Genomic DNA, 19,117 nt, shown 5'->3' on the forward strand with positions numbered 1-19,117 from the left:
GAAGCCTTCCCTAAAGCCATGAGGAAGAGAGAGGTCCTATTTGTACGCTGCACCCTTCTCTGTAGTTTTTATCAACCATCACAGGGGCCTGACCACACCCTACCCAGTCGGCACTAGTTTATGGGCTGGCCTTTTATATCTCCAGCCAAACTGTAAGCTATTCAGGACAGGCCCACCACTCCTACACCTGCCTCTAGATTCTCCCACCTAGTGACCTATGCCTTGCATAGAGTGACACATACGCACAGTTTAGGGATACCTATATTCTAAATGCTCATAGGTTCTGACTCCCTCCCCAGCTCCACTCCTCAGCCATGGCACCTCCCTGCACATTCAGCCAGCGTGCTTGCTGTGAAACCCTTTCCATCCAAATCCCACATCGGGAACCCTCTCCGCCCCCCAACTCCCAGGCTTTTCACATCACCCATATCTATTCTAGAACTCTACCCAGGCCTATCCCAGGCCCTTTACTCCCTCCCCTCCCTCATAGGCGTTCCCTGGTGGTGGAGCAGCAAGTGTCTTAAAGTGAGTGTCTGTTGGGTACCTCCTCGTCTGAAGTGGGGTGATTATAAGAAAAAGAGCTGTGAATTCTCTTTTCTCCCTCTTCCCACACCCCATACTCCCATACTCCGCACTTGAATCAGAAGCCAGGCTCCAGGTCCGAGGGTTGCAAACCCAAGTCCAGGTCCAGACAAACGTGAAGACAAACCCAACCTGAACAGTGCCTTAGTCCCACTGGGGAGGAGGGTGTTGCTGGGCAAAGCCAAGAGAAATGTGGGACTTAAGTCGCCCAACCTCTCAGCCTTTCAGTTTCCTGCACTATGAAGTGCGGGTGTGGAAGTTTCTTCCTCTTTCTGGCTGGAAGAGTGCGTTTCAAACAGTGAGGCTCTCCGCATGGTGCCTGGAGTCGCGCTTCCTGGTCCCTTAGGGGAGGATCGATGTCCCTCTGGAAAAGGCCAATGTGCGGACTACAGCCAGCCGGCCGGACTCCTAAAAGCTCTCAGACCTGGCCTGGGTAGGTCCCAGGTCTTGAAGACAGCAAGCCTCCAGCGCTGGGCTGCAGGGCCGCCACAAGCCTCTGTCCCCGCCCCTCCGTTGCCGCGCCCATTGGCTGGGCTCCTTGTCGGCCCCGCCCAGCGATCTGCCCGACTGGCGCAGACGCATGCGCGGGAGCCAGCCGCCGCCGCCGCCGCCACCACTTCAGCACCAGCGCCCGGACAGCGGTGCCGCCCACGGGCATGGACGCTGGTAGCGGCGGCAGCAGCCGCGGTCCGGCTCCCGGCCCAGGTCCCGAAGGGGAACAGCGGCCCAAGGGGGAGCCCTTGGCCCCAGACGGCAGCTCCCCGGACAGGTAGGGCGGACCGCTCCGCAAACCCAGCTCGCAGACCTTCCCAACACCCCCGCCCCAGGTATCCCCGTAGCCGCCATATGTCTCCCTCATTCATTCCCCAGCCCCTCCCAGAGCCCCTTCCAGCGCCTCAGAGCAGCCGGCCCCCTGGCCACGCCCTCATTCAGCCGGGTCAATTTTCTCTCTCCCTGATACCACCTACTGCGAGTCCCCAACGCTCTCACAGTCCCAATACCTGCCCCACCCACTGTTCCTACCTTACCTCTAGTGCCGGGGTCTCCTCCGACCCTCCAGCCTCAAGAACCCCTCCCTCCAGGCCCTACCCCCTCATCTTCTCAGTAAGCCCCAAGCCCGGGGAAACCTTAGTCTGGGTTCCAGCATGGCAGTGTGCTCGAAGGTGCGTGTGTGACATAGACGGGAGGATCCCCCAGGTGTGTGTCCTGGGGAGAACAGACCCTCGCCGCCACGCCAGGAACTGTCTTTGTCCATCACCGTCAGTCCCCAGTCTGCCTCCATGGCCGGCTGCACACGTGTCGGCTTGAGTCCCCGCGTGTGGCGGCTACCAGCACTCACTCGCTGGAGGCGCAAGGGTGGGCAAGCTCAGGCTCAGGCTGCGGTTAGTACCATCCCTGAGGGAGTCCCAGGCTGGCAGGACAGGAGGAGCATCTTCTCACTGAGGGCCCAGATATCAGTGCCTCTCCTCCACCTTCCCCCACCGTATATGTGAGGGAACAGCCCAGCCAGGTAACAATATGGCGCAATTTCTGTGCCCTGCCCGGTCTGCCACCCTCAGAATCCCTCCCCTGATATGACACTGTCTCTCTCTCTCTCCTGCCTGGACTGAAATAAGAGGCATTCTTTGGGGCCAAAAAGCAGAGATGGACATATACTGCCTTAGTTAAAATGTATGTTCTGGACCTCAGAGCAAAGAGGAGGCCCCACAAGTAGAAAAAAATGTTTTCTTCCCTTTATTGTCAACACTCAGCCTGGATAGATTTAACCACCTGTCCCTCTGAAAGGCACAGAGCTTTCTTCAAGGGAGTGAGACACAGGATGGATGTGTTCCCTGGACCAGGGGGCTGCCTGGGACTATTGCCTAACCAAAAAGCCAAGGATGGACAGGGCAAGATGGGGGCCTGGGGCCAGAAGTCTCCCTAGAAGGGGCCAGAGAGTCATTTGCTGCCTTGGATATTTCATTAAGGATAAGCCTTGTCTGGTCTGATCACTTCCTTTGCATGTGGGGTCATTCCTGGGCACAAGAACCACTGGATCTTCTTCAGCAACTCCTTGGGACCTCTGGCCTCTCTCTGAATTTCCCCAGAGACCCTGGTCACTAATCAGGCAGAGGGACATAGTTCAATTCCAGAAACAAAAATATGTTCATTGCGAGCTAAGAAGTGCTCTGGAGTTAGATACAGAGTGAATAAAACAGCATGTGTGTTTAAGCACACCCATGGTTCTTTACTAATTCATTGACTACAGAGCAATTTTAAATAGTTCATTCTCTGTGTTTTTGAAATTACCTTTTTATTTTCCCAGTGGCATGACTGCTCCATTATCCATCTTGGCCACTCTGCGGGATCACATGGAAGTCCATATGGCTCTGTGTCTGTGGGCCTGGGGGTGTCCTTAATGTGCATGTATTTACCTCTTATGAGTCTTCCAAGTGGGTGGCTCTGGGTGGGGGGCAGCCCTATCAGCCAGGCACTGCCTGCTTTCACTTTGGCCTTGAGGAAGCCTGCATCAACACTTTCCATCCCCCTGCCTGCCTGCCCCAGTCACTTGGGATACAGACCTGCCTAAGAGGTGGCTCACTCTTGTCAGAGCCGTGGAACTGAGGGGGTAATAATGAAAGCCGCCTGGGGAGGCAAGGTCTGGGGTGTTTAACTTGTGTTATTACTAGATCTCCTGAAAACTGAGGGCAGCAGAAGCTGGCAGAAGAAAGCTTTTATTCTCAGAAGAGTTTGGCTCTTCTCCTTGGGAGGGTTGAGACAAAGGCACAGTTTCTAGGGGGAAGGGTTTTAAATTCTGCCACATTGACAATGATGAGCACTGTCAAGAGGATGGGATTTGGGAGAAGCTGACCTTAGGTCCCTGGAGAGGGGTGAGGGGTTGAGAAGAAGGGGCTGGGGTCAGGGAGACCCCAGTAGAAGCAAACCAATGGTAGAGGCTGGAATCCCCCTTGAGCAGAAGGCAGCTAAAGAAGGGTGCAGGCTTATGAACTTTGGTAGACTGGCTAGGAGGGAGTGCTCCCTCTCTCCTCCAGCACCCCCATAGTGCTAGCTAACCTTAATAAAAAAAAAAATCCCCACACTCCAGCTGGGGCAGGGGAAGCCTGGCTCTATGTACTCAGTGAGTGCTCTAAGACCATGGGCAGCTCAAATAGACACCCTGGCTGCCCCACCCTCCTGACCCTTGGAATGCAGGTTTGCTCTAAGGAGGGAGACCAAGGGGGGCCTGGATGGCTCAGTCAGTGGAGCATGTGACTCTTGATCTCAGGGTTTTGAGTTTGAGCCCCACATTGGGTGTAAAGATTACTTTTTTTTTTTTTTAAGATTTTATTTGTTTGACAGAGAGATAGAAAGAGAGCACCAGTAGGCAGAAGGGCAGGCAGAGGGAGAGGGAGAAGCAGGCTCTCCATTGAGCAGGGAGCCTGATGTGGGGCTCGATCCCAGGACCCTGGGATCATAACCCGAGCTGAAGGCAGTCACTTAACCAACTGAGCCACCCAGGTGCCCCAGTAAAGTTTACTTTAAAAAAATAAAACCTTGGGGTGCCTGGGTGCCTCAGTTGGTTAAGGGTGTGACTCTTGATCTCAGCCCAAGTCTTTTTTTTTTTTTAAGATTTTATTTATTTCAGGGCACCTGGGTGGCTTAGTGGGTTAAAGCCTCTGCCTTCGGCTCAGGTCATGATCTTGGAGTCCTGGGATCGAGCCCCACATTGGGCTCTCTGCTCAGCAGGGAGCCTGCTTCCTCCTCTCTCTCTGCCTGCCTCTCAGCCTACTTGTAATCTCTGTCTGTCAAATAAATTTAAAAAAATAAAATCTTTAAAAAAAATATTTTATTTATTTCACAGAGAGACACCCAGTGAGAGAGGGAACACAAGCAGGAGAGGGAGAAGCAGGCTTCCAGCCAAGCAGGGAGCCCATGTGGGGCTCGATCCCAGGACCCTGGGATCATGACCTGAGCAGAAGGCAGATACTTAACAACTGAGCCACCCAGGTGCCCCTCAGCTCAGATCTTGATCTCAGGGTTGAGTTCAAGGCCCATGTTCGACTCCACAGTGGGCATGGAGCCTACTTAAAAAAAAAAAAAGAAGAAGAAGAAGAAGAAAAAGAAAAGATAAAAAATTAAATCTTGGAGCACCTGTGTGACTCAGTTGGTTAAGCATCCAACTCTTGATTTTGGATCAGATCATGATCTCAGGGTTATGAGATCAAGCCCTGCATGGGACTCAGCCCTGGGTATGGAGCCTGCTTAAGATTCCCTCTCTCCCTCTTTCTCTGCCCTTCTCTCCCCACCATGTGCTCTTTCTCTCTCTCAAAAAAATAATAAATAAAGGGGAGACCATGACTAATGGGTCATTTTCATTCCTTCGGGATAACCCAGACCAAAAGCGGTGTCCAGCATGTGATAGGTGCTCAAAAGAAACCTGCAAGGGGCATCTAGGTGGCTCAGTTGGTTAGGCATCTACCTTTGGCTCAGGTCATGATCCCAGCGACCTGGGATTGAGTCCTGCATCAGGCTCCCTGCTCGAGGGGAGTCTGCTTCTCCCCCTGCCTGCCTCTCTCTCTCTCTCTGTCAAATAAATAATTTTTTTTTTTTTTAAAGACCTGCAGGGGCGCCTGGGTGGCTCAGTGGGTTAAGCCTCTGCCTTCGCTCAGGTCATGATCCCAGGGTCCTGAGATCGAGCCCCACATTGGGCTCTTTGCTCAGCAGGGAGCCTGCTTCCTCCTCTCTCTCTGCCTGCCTCTCTGCCCACTTGTGATCTCTGTCTGTCAAATTAAAAAAAAAAAATCTTTAAAAAAAAAAAAGGCCTGCAGAATAAAAACCTTAAAGAAGAAAATGTCCACACTTATGTACCTTCCCTTTGGCCCACAGAGATGGGCCAATAAGGTCTTTTATCTGCCAGGACCTTGGTTGCTATATCTACTTTATGGGTCATCTGAGGGCTTGCTTTAGAACAACTTTGTCAAACTCCTCTTTTTCTAAACAATGAGTTAGTTAAAAAAAAAAAAAAGGTATCAGTGATTTAAACCATGAGATCAAATGCTGGTGCAGCTTTCGAGTAACAAAAAGGCAAGTATATGTAATTATATATGTAGTGAGTGTCTCAAGGTGTAAGAAGTTCTAAAACGGAGCTATATTACCTGAGGTGCCTAAAGAGGTCAAATTGTAAATATAAATATACTTCTTAAGCTGCATGCTCCCCACAGCCCTGAGTGCAAATGAGGGCGGGGGGACAAATGTGTCTTCCCTATGCCAGGCTCTGACAGGGAGCTCATGTATGTTATACCTTAATTCCTGTACCAACCCCAAGAGGGGGTGTTACCATCATACTCTCGCTCAAGACAAGGATGCCAGCACCCCAAGAATTGTGTGTCTTTCCCAAGGCCTCAGAGCTAAAGGATGGTAGAGTCAGCAGCCCACCTCCAGTGCTCCTGCATTTTCCCTTGGCATGAAGGTTGTTCTTTCCCAGACTGCTATACCAGCCAGCCATGCTTCCAGGAGGAGCAGGAAGAGCTTGCCTCTTCTTCCCAGTTCCTCTACTTAGTTTCCAGGCAGAACCCAGCCTCCCTGGGCAATATCTGCTTGCCGCCAGGACAGGGACTCTGGCCTCCAGCCCCTTTGGGAGTGCAGCAGGCAGGTCTGAAAGCCACAGGTGGGTCAGCGTAAACCACACAGCTACACAATTTCTGGCAGACCAGGTGAGTCCAGTGAATGTGGGGAGGAGACAGGGCTCTGCCAGGGCTTCCTAGTCCAGAACCTCTCTGGGAGCACCCCATAGCCCTCAGGGACTCTGTTCTGCAGCCATCTACTCCTGTCCCAGGTCTGGCAGTCCTGCCACTGGGGGGGACTTTGCCTCCCCATGCACCCAGGGAGTGGGGCTGCGTCCATGCCCTGAATACTGTCCTTGTGAGTAATTCTGAAAGAAGAATCTATTGCTGACTCCTCCTTGGCACGTTCTTTGGGGGTCCCAACTCCCTCTCCCAGCCATATACACTCTTGCAAAGCAAACCTTCTGTCCTGTGGCCCAAGGGTGGAGGAAGGGCAGCACTCACAGCTGCCATACCTTCTGTGACTACCCCCACCCCCCTCCCCCATCTAAATTGGGCCTTCCTTTTCAGTGCTCTGTGACTTGGACTCTGGTCAACATCTCCCACCCACTATGAGTGCCTGGTAGACAAGAATGGACTTTATTCATCCCAGCATCACCATTAGCAGCCCGTCTAGGGCTCAGTATTCACTCAACAAACATTCCCCGAGCCCCTTCCGAGTGTAAGAGATGAACAAAGGCGTGAGACCCTGCTCTCCCAGAGCTCACATTCCATCGGAGAGGCAGGCTCGAAACAGGACACTGGATAATGTCCGGTTGTGGCAAATGCTGCGAAGAAATATAAAGCAGGTGGGGGAATTGAGAGCTGGCAGGTGGTTAGTTGGTTGGGGAAGGCTTCTCTAAGAATGTGATGGTTGGACTGAGACTAAAGGGAGGCTCCGAGCCATCCAGTTATCTCGTGGAGGAGACCCCAAGCTGAGGAACGAGGAAGTTCAAAGGCTCTAAGGTGAGAACAAGATTGCAGTAGGTGCTCAATAAATGCCTGCCAAGAGAATGAACAGGTGGCTGCAGCAGAAAGAGTGCAGGACTGGGGTGCCTGGGCGACTCGGTCAGTTAAGCACCTGTCTTGGGCTCAGGTCATGATCCTGAGGTCCTGGGATCAAGCCCCAAATCGGGCTCTCTGCTCAGCAGGGATCCTGCTTCCCCTGCTCTCTCTGCCTGCCTCTCTGCCTGCTTGTGATCTATCTGTCAAATAAATAAAATCTTAAAAAAGAAAAAAAGAAGAGAGGGAGAAAAGGAAGGAAGGAAGGTAGGAAGGAAGGACTGGAGCAGGACTGCAAGACAGAATGGGTTTAAGGCCCAGTTCTTGTCTCACTGAACCTATTTTCAAATATAGAACAAGGAAAGTATCTCCCCTGTAGGGTTTTATGAGTACACAAGATCATACATGTAAAAACACAGTGTCTGGCATGTAGCAGGCTGCCAATAATGTTTTTTGAGTGCATGGACAGGTAAGTGAATGAGACAATGGACTCAAGAGATAGGTTGGGGGTGTATGGATGGAGGCTGTGCCCCCCTCCCCTCTCCCCTAGGACTAATAAGAACAACCCTAAGCCCTGTCTCCTTGTCTCAGGGCATGGGGTGGCCCAACAGCACCCCCCACCCTCATCACCCTTGTCTCCTCTCCCCCCAGGTCCCAGAGCAAGGCTGTGGCCCCTGAGGCAAGCCCAGAGAAGAGCTGCTCCCTCCACAGTGGCCCCCCGGAGGATCCTTCCAGTTCTTCAGGACCCCCACCAACAACTTCCACCCTCCAGCCTGTGGGCCCGTCCAGTCCCTTGGCCCCTGCACACTTCACCTACCCCCGGGCACCGCAGGAATACCGGGGAGACAATTCCCTGCCAGGGCTTGGGGACCGAGCAGCTCTATGCTCCCACGGCTCCAGCCTCAGCCCTTCACCAGCCCCCTCACAGCGAGATGGGGCCTGGAAGCCGCCATCTGTGCAACACCATGTGGTCAGCGTCAGGTAAGGAGGGATCCAGTAGCCTGCAAGCTTCCACTGGAAGATGGGGCAGGGCTTAAAAGTGGGGTGAGCCCCCTGGGCTCTGGACTCCTTCATTAAGAGGCAGCCCAGGATGTCCCTGAGGGAGGAGGCAGCCTGGATGGAGGAGGAAGGAAGGGTTGGAGCTTGAGAGTAGAACAGCCTGAAAGGATGAATACCATCTTGCTCTGTCCCCACACCATACCTCCCACCCTGCAGGGGGGCTCTGACAAGCAAGTGTCTTTTCTTCTCTTCCACAGGCAGGAACGGACCTTCCGGATGCCAAAGAGGTAGGCCTCTGGGCCTCTGGCCCCCTAGGGGTGACTAGGTGGACACCAAGTCTGGCCCTGCCACCCCTTCCTGGTGACACCTAAGCTCACACACCCAACACCAGTTCCAGTGGCTTCTCTTCCTCTTTCCCAGCTATTCCCAGCTGATTGCTGAGTGGCCAGTGGCTGTGCTGCTGCTGTGTCTGGCTGTCATCCTCGTCTGCACCCTGGCTGGACTGCTGGGGGACCAGCTGCCCGACTTCTCCAAGCCCTTGCTGGTAAGAGGCTAAAGGGAGGGACAGGGACTCCCAGGCCTAGCCACCTCAGCTCAGTCTGGGGCAGAAAGTTGGAGCGACCCAGCTGGGGGTGGGATGGCACTGGACTCTTGACCCCCAGAGTGAGTTGGGGGAGATGGTAAAGAGGGGATACTCTCATCCAATAATCCAGAAAGGCAGGCTGGCCTTCCCTGCTCCAGGGACCCAAAGGGGCAGAGCCAAGAAGGGCCAGATGGGGCATTGCTCCTTTTGCCCGCCTGATCTTCTCTGTCCCTCTCCCTGCAGGGCTTTGAGCCTCGAGACACAGACATTGGCCGCAAGCTGGTAGTGTGGCGAGCACTGCAAACCCTCACGGGCCCCAGGAAGCTGCTTTCTCTTTCCCCAGACCTTGAGCAGAACAGGTACTGGGTTTCCATCTTTCCACTGTTAAAGGGAAAGGGGGAATGAGAGAGGACTTCCCAAAATCCAGGTCAGAGGGACTTGCTGGGGTTCACTGGGAAGGGGTGTCTGGCCTCCTCTGAGTCCCTACCCCTTGATGGTGCCTGGCATAGGTTTTTCTCTCTACCTTAGTTCCAACGCCCACACCACTCTGAGCCCCACAACCTGGAGCAGTACCCAGGAGGGCTTAGTCCGGCCTCGAAGGATGGTGGAGCCCCTAGAGGACAGAGGGCAGGAGAACTTCTTCTGTGGCCCACCTGGTAAGCCGCAACCTGGCCAGTTCCTGTCTTTAAGGTTGGCCCCCATTGTACCAACTAGAACCGGAGGGCCCAGGAGAACAAATCTGGGCAGTCAGAAAAGAAAGGAGGCCAGCTGGCCATGTTCAAGTCATAGAAGTTGGTTTACAGTCGGGAGGCTGAGCTAGGCCTCAGCTGCTCCAGCCACATGAAATCAGGCTGGGTGGGGGTGGCGGGGCACAGAATTGGGCAGCCAGGCACAGGTTTCAGACTCCTGAGAATCTGAGCCTCATATGGCCCTGGGTAAGTGTCTTCCCTCCAGTGGGCCCAGGACCTGATGCCGAAGAGCTGAACTCTGGGGTGTGTTGGGGGGGGTGTGTTGCAGAGAAGAGCTATGCACAGCTGGTGTTCATGTCCACCTCGGCAGGCAGCCTATGGAACCTGCATGCCATCCATTCCATGTGCCGCATGGAACAAGACCAGGTGAGCTCGCTGGGGAGGTGCTGTAGGTGGGAGGTGAGGCAGGGGGAGAGAAGGGACTCTTCTTGGCCTAATCCCAAGGAAATACAGTTGAGCCAGGACTGCTAGGGTGGACTGGGAAGAGTATTCCCTGCTCAGAAAAGTCTTCCTGTCCCTGTTGAAAGGCTCCAGGTTCATGTGGGGAAAGAAGAGTCAGCTGTTCTTAGAGAAGCCAAGACACAGAGACTAGCAGAGCCTGGGGATTTTCAAAAGGTCCTGAAAAGGGGCCCCTGGGTGGCTTAGTGGGTTAAAGACTCTGCCTTCAGCTCAGGTCATGATCCCAGGATCCTGGGATTGAGCCCCACATGGGGCTCTCTGCTCAGCAGGGAGCCTGCTTCCTCCTCTTTCTGTGACTGCCTCTCTGCCTACTTGTGATCTCTCTCTGTCCAATAAATAAGTAAAATCTTAAAAAAAAAAAAAAAAAAAAAAAAGGTCCTGAAAAGGAGCCTCAGGGGCTGTTGTGGAGGCTCCAGCCCAAGGCCTCCTCCTGATCAATCCAAGCAGTGCCAATCCAGTTCCTCTAATCCAGGGCCAGATACCACCATAACTTCTGAAGAAAGGTTTGTGCCAAACAGTGTAAACACCATTGAATAGCCCAAGGCATCCACACAAGTGTATCTGACATACCAAAAGACACTGGTTGGGAACACGTGCCCTGGAACTAGATTCCTGAATTCAACGCCAGTTCTCTCTCTCTCTCTCTTTTTTTTTTTAAATAAGAATTTATTTATTTTTTATCTGAGAGAGAGAGAGAGAGCTGGGGGAGGAGCAGATGGAGAGGGACAAGCAGGCTCCACCCTGAGCGTAAAATCCCACATAGAACTGCATCCCAGGACCCCAAGATCACAACCTGAGGTGAAATCAAGAGTTGAACACTCAGCCAAATGAGCCGCCCAGGTGCCCCAAGGCCAATTCTAATACCCCCCTAGCTGTGTGATTGCAGGCACATTTCTAAACCTCTCAGTGCCTCCGGCTTTGGATGTAGAAAATGGGACAAATAATAGTACTTTTCTCATAAGGATGTTGTGACAACTGAACAAGACAGATTTGCCTGGCAAATTGTAGAATAATGACTGGCAATAGAAATCTCTCAGTAAATGTTGCTATTGTCACCATGATCTCAGGCCCAAGGCCATATAGCCAGCTGGTAGCAAAACAGGGCCTCGGATCCCCAGGCCAGTGCCTTCCAGGCTACACCAGCTGTCATGATGTGTTAATACCAGGTGGGAGAGAAAAGGAGGCATGAGGTCTGAAAAAGAAATAGCTCTGTCACTAAGATGGGTTAAGAGCCCCGTGGACAGAGGTAGGAGGCTACGTTTGGCACTGACCCTGAGCCTGGAATGTTCTGGTCCCTACTTTTCCCCCTGTTTGCTTCCAATTCCCTGGACCCTTGACCCATCTGTGGCTGACACTGTCACTTCCCCTCCTGGTTTAAGCAGGGCAGAATTGGGGTGTGCAACTTGCAGAGGCCCTTAGGGCAGGACCTCTCAGAAGGAGGCCTCGGACAGCATTCCTGAGGCTCCCCTTTGGTAGTCAAGATGTAGCCAGGAACTGAACACAGCTCTAAGATGAGCCTTGTGTGCTGGGCTGTCAGGATACCTCTCTGCCTCGGCCCTCTAGGTGAGTGTCCCTCGGCCCTCTAGGTGAGGGGCGGGGTAACCTGGGCCCCTGCCTTGACCCTGAGCTCTCTCCTGCCCTGTGTGCTGTACAGATCCGCTCCCATAGCCACTTTGGGGCTCTGTGCCAGCGTACGGAAGCCAACAAGTGCTGCCCCAGCTGGTCCCTGGGCAACTATGTGGCTGTGCTCTCCAACCGCTCCTCCTGCCTGGACACTACTCAAGCCGATGCAGCCCGAACACTGGCCCTTCTGCGGGCCTGTGCCATCTACTACCACCGTGGCGCCCTGGTGCCCTCTTGTTTGGGCCCTGGACAGGACAAGCCAGCACACTGCACCCAGGTGCCCACCAAGTGCTCCCGGAGCAGTGCTGTCTACCAACTCCTCCATTTCCTGCTGGACAGAGACTTTCTGAGTCCCCAGACTGCCGACTACCAGGTGCCCTCCCTTAAGTACAGCCTGCTCTTCCTGCCCACTCCCAAGGGGGCCTCCATGATGGGAATCTACCTGGACCGCCTCGCAGTGCCCTGGGGGCTCTCTGACAACTACACATCCATCACTGGCATGGACCTGGGCCTCAAGCAGGAGCTGTTGAGACACTACCTGGCCCAGGACACGGTGTACCCCTTGCTGGCCCTGGTTGCCATCTTCCTCAGCATCGCCCTCTACCTGCGTTCCCTCTTCCTCACGCTCCTGGTACTGCTGGGGGTGCTGGGCTCCCTGCTGGTCGCCTTCTTTCTCTACCGGGTGGCCTTCCGCATGGCCTACTTCCCCTTCGTCAATCTGGCAGCCTTCGTTCTTCTCAGCAGCGTCTGCGCCAACCACACACTCATCTTCTTCGACCTGTGGCGCCTCAGCAAGAGCCAGCTGCCCTCGGGTGGGCTGGCGCAGCGCGTGGGCCGCACAATGCACCACTTCGGCTACCTGCTGCTGGTCTCGGGCCTGACCACAGCCGCGGCCTTCTACGCCAGCTACCTGAGCCGCCTGCCGGCCGTGCGCTGCTTCGCCCTCTACCTGGGCACGGCCGTGCTGGCGCACCTGGCGCTCACGCTGGCCTGGCTGCCCGCCTCCGCCGTGCTCCACGAGCGCTACCTGGCGCGCGCCTGTGCGTCCCGGGTGCAGGGCCCGAGGGCCGGCAGCGCGCCCCGGCGACTGGCGCTGGCGCTGCACAGAAGGCTCCGCGGTCTCCGGAGGGCGGCGGCCGGCACCTCGCGCCTGCTCTTCCAGCGCCTCCTGCCCTGTGGGGTCATCAAGTTCCGCTACATCTGGATCTGCTGGTTCGCCGCGCTGGCGGCAGGGGGCGCCTACATCGCCGGCGTCAGTCCCCGCCTGCGGCTGCCCACGCTGCCGCCGCCCCGCGGCCAGGTCTTCCGGCCCAGCCACCCCTTCGAGCGCTTCGACGCCGAGTACCGCCAGCAGTTCCTGTTCGAGCGGCTTCCTCAGGGCGAGGGCGGCCATTTGCCCGTGGTGCTGGTGTGGGGCGTCCTGCCCGTGGACACCGGCGACCCTCTGGACCCTCGCAGCAACAGCTCACTGGTGAGTGACCCCACCTTCTCGGCCAGCGGCCCCGAAGCCCAGCGCTGGCTGCTGGACCTCTGCCACGGAGCTCAGAATCAGAGCTTCTTTGGCGCCCAGCCCGAGGGCTGGCCCACGCTCTGCTTCATGGAGGCCCTCCAGCGCTGGGTGGAGAGCCCCGCTTGTGCTCGCCTGGGGCCAGGCCTCTGCTGTGGCCACTCTGCCTTCCCTTGGGCACCCCAGCTTTTCCTTCACTGCCTCAAGATGATGGCTCTGGAGCAAGGCCCCAACGGCACCCGGGACCTGGGGCCCCGCTTCAATGCCCATGGCAGCCTGGCTGCCCTGGTCCTGCAGTTCCAGACTAACGTCCAGTATAGTCCAGACTACGGCCAGGCCCATCGCTTCTACACTGAGGTTAGCCACTGGCTGGCGGCTGAGCTGGGCCGCGCACCCCCCGGCCTCCACCGGGGCTGGTTTACCAGCCATCTGGAGCTCTACAGCCTGCAGCACAGCCTGAACACTGAACCAGCTGTGGTGCTGGGCCTCGCGCTCGCACTGGCCTTTGCCACACTGCTGCTGGGCACCTGGAACGTTCCACTGAGCCTGTTCTCCGTGGCAGCTGTGGCGGGCACCGTGCTGCTCACTGTGGGGCTACTGGTTCTTCTCGAATGGCAGCTCAACACTGCCGAAGCCCTCTTTCTCTCCGCCTCTGTGGGCCTCTCGGTGGACTTCACAGTCAACTACTGCATCTCCTATCACCTGTGCCCGCACCCTGACCGCCTGAGCCGCGTGGCCTTCTCCCTGCGTCAGACCAGCTGTGCCACGGCAGTGGGGGCCGCGGCCCTGTTTGCGGCCGGGGTGCTCATGCTACCTGCAACCGTGCTGCTCTATCGCAAGCTGGGCATTGTCCTGATGATGGTCAAGTGCGTCAGCTGTGGCTTTGCCAGCTTCTTCTTCCAATCTCTGTGCTGCTTCTTTGGGCCAGAGAAGAACTGTGGGCAGATCCTCTGGCCTTGTGCCCACCTGCCTTGGGACACTGGAACCGGAGAGTCGAGTGGTGATAAGGCAGGCCGCCCACGGGCAGGGCCAACGGGAGGGGCGCCCGGATCATGCTCGGAACAGTACGAGCTCCAGCCCCTGGCACGGCGCCGGAGCCCCAGCTTTGACACGAGCACAGCCACCAGCAAACTGTCCCACCGGCCCTCTGTGCTCTCTGAGGATCTCCAGCTGCATGATGGCCCCTGCTGCTCCCGCCCCCCACCGGCCCCTGCATCCCCGAGGGAGCTGTTCCTGGACCACCAGTCCGTCTTCAGCCAGTGCCCAGCCCTGCAGACATCCTCCCCCTATAAGCAGGCAGGCCCCAGTCCTAAGACCCAAGGCAGGCGGGACTCCCCAGGCCAGAAGGCTGAGCCTGCTAGGGCCTCACCAAAAGTCCCTGCCCACTCTCCCAAGGCCAAGGCTATGGAGCCTCCTGATTGCCTCTGCTCTTCAGCCAGCACCCTAGAGGGCCTCAGCGTCTCTGATGAGACCTGTCTGAGCACCTCGGAGCCCAGTGCCCGAGTTCCAGATTCTGTTGGTGCCTCCCCAGACGACCTGGATGAAACAGAGCCAACTGTACCCGAGCGGGGCCAGCTGAACGAAAAGCGGGACACCCTATGGCTGGCGCTGAGGGAGGCCGTGTACGATCCTTCGGTGCCTGCCTCCCACCAGAGCAGCTCATCCTGGAAGGGCCGTGGGGCCCCGGGGGATGGCAGCCCTGTGGTGCTGCCCAACAGCCAGCCAGATCTGCCAGACGTTTGGCTCCGCAGGCCCAGCACCCACACTTCAGGCTACAGTAGCTGAGGGAGGCCCAGACTAGGGTGCAGAGCCTGTTGGAGGCTACGAGGTGGCCCCGGACTGAAGCTCAATGGTGTCTCCCCACCTCAGCACGGAGAGGTTTCACCATCCAGCTGTGGAGTTTAAACCCTGCCCCATGTGGGTCAGCCTCGGTCCAGACTGCTGCTTACTCCCCACATCTGGAAGATTCAGTGGGGTGGATCTTGGGAAAGAAAGGTCACAGGCTCATGTCTTGTGACTTGCTGATCTCTCGTCTGCCCCCCCCCCCCACAACGTAATGCCAACCAGGACCTCTAGAAGGGGGAAGACCAGATTCGTGGCTCTAGGTATCAGGGGGAGGCCGACCTGGCCCCCAAGCCAAGTGGGTGTGAGGGACCCAGTTCCTGGGACCCTGCAGGGCACCTTACCAACCAGAAGAGCCCTGGGGAACCCCAACAGCCTCCGGGACCTCACATCTTTCAGGGGCTCTTTATCAGGACACTCCCTTCTCTTCAGGGAGCTTCTCTGGGCCAGAATTAGGCTGAGGCCTCTTTCCTGAATGGCCTTACCCCCTCACACTCCCTATGCTGATCAGGAATTTGTCAAGGGCAGGTGGAGATGGCTGCTGGCAACGAAGCAGGGGGAGGAAGGCCAGCCAGCCTCAGAGTGTCGTTCAGTTGCAGAAACAGTCCCTTGTGGGGAGCAGGAAGCGTGTGCTCCCCTGGAAACAAACAAGAACCCTTTATATCCTGTATCTTTTCCTTTACACAATACTTAACTTGCATACCCATGTCTCCTTGGAATCTCACCATTTCACTACGGGGTAGCCTGCAATTAGCCAGATCCCCCCCCACACACACACACCCCTGGTTTATAGGTAAAGTCACTGAGAATAAGTAAGGTTAAGTAATTGATTCACAGTCTTAGAGCTCATAAGTATGGGGAGAGGCTTCCTGCCTTGATCCACTGCTAGAATTCCCACTGTCCTGGTTACCTGCCCCAGGGCATTGGCCTGTAGTTAATTTGATGGTTCACCTTGCAGGTGTTTCTGAGGATACCCCATCCCGCCCCTCTTCAGACCTCTGTCTCCAGACAGCGCTGTACTCTGAGCAAGCCGCGCTTTGTTCTACATCTGCCCCGTGCTTCCCTCCAGATCCGCTGAGAACCTCCAGGCTCTGGGGCATCCTGGCGGAGCTGATTCCCCGGTTCCAGGGCATGCTTCTTCCATGGCCGCAGTGTGTGGAGAGGCAGAGGGTAGTAGAAGTTGAACAGAATTCAGCAAAGGCAGGAATCAGGACGGTCCCTTTGGGGAGTGTGCGAGTCTGAAACTCTACCCCAGGTCAGGGAAACCCCAGCTTCCTATAGGCAAGTCTGTCTGGGGGCACTCAGGAGACCAAAAGGTGACTCCCCGTTCCCCAAAGCAAAGAGTCACTCTGCAAAGTTTTATGCCATGTGAGAGTTCCTGGCCCTTGAAGCAAATTTACTCGAACACCTACTCTCATGTGGAACCACGAGGAGACTGAGGCCTGGAAGGGAAATTGAACACCTACCCTTGAGGGGCTCACATGCTAGCTCTTCCCTCAGGCATAGATGGGTCACTGGTGGCACCATGCAGTGTGGGCTGAGGGCCATGCCTGTCACCATTCATATTGCTGGAGGTCAGGTACCCAGGACCAGTAACCAGGATGGCTTCCCTGAAGGGAGACAACTTGAGCTGGGCTTTGGAAGTCCAAGTGTCTCAGACTGGAAGGGACCTTAATGATCATTTATTCCAGCAGTTTTAAAGCTTTGTAGCCTCAGGATCCTTTCTTCAAAGAATCCTTGTGTGGAAACACAGTTACAAAACAGATAAGAAGCAGGGACTTCTGGTGGGGGGGTGCTGGGTGGGTGTGTACAGAGTCAGCTCAGCCTCCCTTTCTCCTGGGCTTCTTGGGGGCCCTGGGGAACCTCACAAGCTCCCAGTAGCTCTAACAGAATGTGGTGTGAAAACCACCAATCCAGGTCGTTTTACAGATGAGTAACACAGAGAGGAAGGGATTCTTCTAGGGCCAGACACTTTGTGACCCAGCTAGAGGCAACTCAAGAGGTGTTTCTGTTATGTTATGTTTTGTTTTTTTCCTATATTCTTGAGACTTACCTCCCACCATAAGGAGCCCATGAGAAGTGGAGCAGAAATCCAAATGACACATAGGAGTTCTGGAAGCACGAGAAGACCATGGGTGGGAATGACAGGCTACGTCATTCCTACGTCAGCTCCTCTGCAAGCTGAGAAAATCAAACTCATTTGACCCCTGACCACCAGGAAGAGGAGGCAAGGATGAGGACCTAACTTGCACCTATTCTCTGGGAGGTCTGTGGGACCACTCTGTCCTCATGTCCAAGTGGAATTCCCTGTCTCTGGCCTGGGGCTGCTCATCAGGGTCTTGGTTTCTCTGCACCGTGGACCGTGTCCTTCTGTATCACACACCCACACCTTGAGAGCCCTGGTCTTATCTGGGACAATCAGCCAGAGGGAGGACAAGGTGAGCCCTTCCTTCTGAGCATGAGCAGAAGTCTGGCCTTGACTCAAAAAAGAGACCAGCATCTTAATTGTTTTTTCCAAGCACCTCACCAAGGCTCTTCTGCCTTGTATTGTGGGGGTGGGCAGCAGGGACCTGGACCAAATGGACCTGCTCTTCCACATCCTTTTTGTCTTGCAAAGGGAGACATGGTATCTGGGACTGGAGCTTTGAAATTTTGCCAGAACACAACCACTGAAATGTCAGAGAGAATACAGAGGGGTGGGTAGGGTGGGCATCAGGGATGTGGGCACAGCTGAAGATCCTACGCAGAGATTTCTGGGTCCCATTCTTGCAGGCCTCATCCATAAAACCCAGCAGGAAGGCTGATCAACCAGAGTAGCTGAGATACAGACTGGATTTGGTCTTTATACCGCTGGGCCCCAAAGACTGGAAGACCCCAGCGGTAATCTAAAATACCACCTCACTCCCAGAGTGGCCCATACCAACAGCAGGCAACCCACGTTAATGGATAATCTAGCCTGCCTCTCCAGCCCCAGCTCTGAAAAGCAGGATTTAAAGTATTGTCGATTTCCTGTAAGTTTCAGCAGACCTATTTGCTTCATTACATTATCAGTGGTTACAAGGAGTATATGGCTCAGAAGCATGCTGAGGCAGGGGAAAACGAGCTAAAGCATTCATGTTTGCTCTGTGAAGTTCAAGAAATGGTTTCTTAACACTGAGACACTTTAAAATAGAACTACGTTGACACCCATTTGGGACTTAAGGTCTTTTCTCCTATTTGTGCCACAGATCCTTGAACTTCCACTCAGAGTATGAGTACGTGTGCTGTATGTTTTTAAAATGTAACTTGGTTTACTTTGTCACTATGGGAAAACCCATCCTTCCATGGCTGTGGTGCTTTGTTGACAATGATGGAGACTGGTTTGACTAGCAGACTCTTAGATTGGCACATGGCATAAGTGATACCATGATACTAAGGCAATATCCCAACCTAAGCCCGATTCTAAAAGAGACATCTTGCAAGAGATTTATAAGCCAAACTTCCTTAGCCCCATCTAACTCATTCCATTCTTCTCCCATTGCATGACAGGATAGAGAAGCAGGTGAGAGGTATCAGGAAAGAAGATGCATTGGTTTACAACCTTCACACATTTATCTGGAGAGTTTCTGATCTTTTCTTCCATGGTGGCCTTTGATAATACATATGGGCAGTGACAGCTCTCTGACACCCCATCCCATCTATCAGGACTCCATTTGCTTGGGGATAGAAAAAACAGGCATTCCTCACCCTTTCCACACACACCCTTGATCCCAGGGACAACTATAACTCAAGGTCAGGAGGTGTTTCTGCGTAAGAGAAGAGAGTGTAACTCAGTTGGATGGGAAGATGAAAAACAAAGGAAAGCCACTCTGTGCTATGTAAATGATTGGTTGTCCAAAGCCACTCTGCTGAAAAGCCCTGGAAGGACCTTGATAAAGTTGTAATCATTATCAGGCTTCTGTGTGATTATTCAGTTCTGTGCCTTCTTCATTTAAGAATTCAAATTCAAGAGTGAAAGGCTGATACAGAGTGCATTTGTTTGAACTGAAAAACAGTAGCAGACTTTTATGATAGAAAGTCAGTCTGGGTGCATCTGGGTTGTTCAGTTGGTTGAGGGTTCAACTCTCATGATCTTGGGGTCATGGGTCAGCCCGCATAGGGCTCCATGGCCTGTGGGGAGTCTGCTTAAGATTCTATCTCTCTTGAGGCA

The 19,117-nt window shown here is 54.6% G+C and overlaps 1 protein-coding gene across 1 annotated transcript; it reads left to right on the forward strand.

The window, feature by feature from the left end:
- Positions 1 to 1,160: 1,160 nt before the first annotated feature.
- DISP2 (dispatched RND transporter family member 2) lies at positions 1,161 to 18,857 on the forward strand. The gene is made up of 8 exons (XM_032343284.1): positions 1,161 to 1,351; positions 7,818 to 8,147; positions 8,423 to 8,452; positions 8,586 to 8,709; positions 8,992 to 9,107; positions 9,277 to 9,404; positions 9,766 to 9,863; positions 11,611 to 18,857. Exons 1-8 carry the CDS (start codon positions 1,239 to 1,241, stop codon positions 14,869 to 14,871), a joined length of 4,200 nt encoding a protein of 1,399 aa, XP_032199175.1. The 5' UTR covers positions 1,161 to 1,238; the 3' UTR covers positions 14,872 to 18,857.
- The last annotated feature ends 260 nt before the right edge of the window (positions 18,858 to 19,117 follow it).

Source organism: Mustela erminea, chromosome 5 (genome assembly GCF_009829155.1).
Source record: "Mustela erminea isolate mMusErm1 chromosome 5, mMusErm1.Pri, whole genome shotgun sequence".
In the NCBI taxonomy this organism is placed as follows: domain Eukaryota; kingdom Metazoa; phylum Chordata; class Mammalia; order Carnivora; family Mustelidae; genus Mustela; species Mustela erminea.

Excerpts from the sequence above, each read along its gene's own strand:
- DISP2 (XM_032343284.1), top strand. The coding sequence starts at position 1,239 with ATGGACGCTGGTAGCGGCGGCAGCAGCCGCGGTCCGGCTCCCGGCCCA. Across the intron at positions 1,352-7,817 it reads GACGGCAGCTCCCCGGACAG|GTCCCAGAGCAAGGCTGTGG; the intron begins GTAGGGCGGACC and ends CTCTCCCCCCAG. Across the intron at positions 9,864-11,610 it reads GCCGCATGGAACAAGACCAG|ATCCGCTCCCATAGCCACTT; the intron begins GTGAGCTCGCTG and ends TGTGCTGTACAG.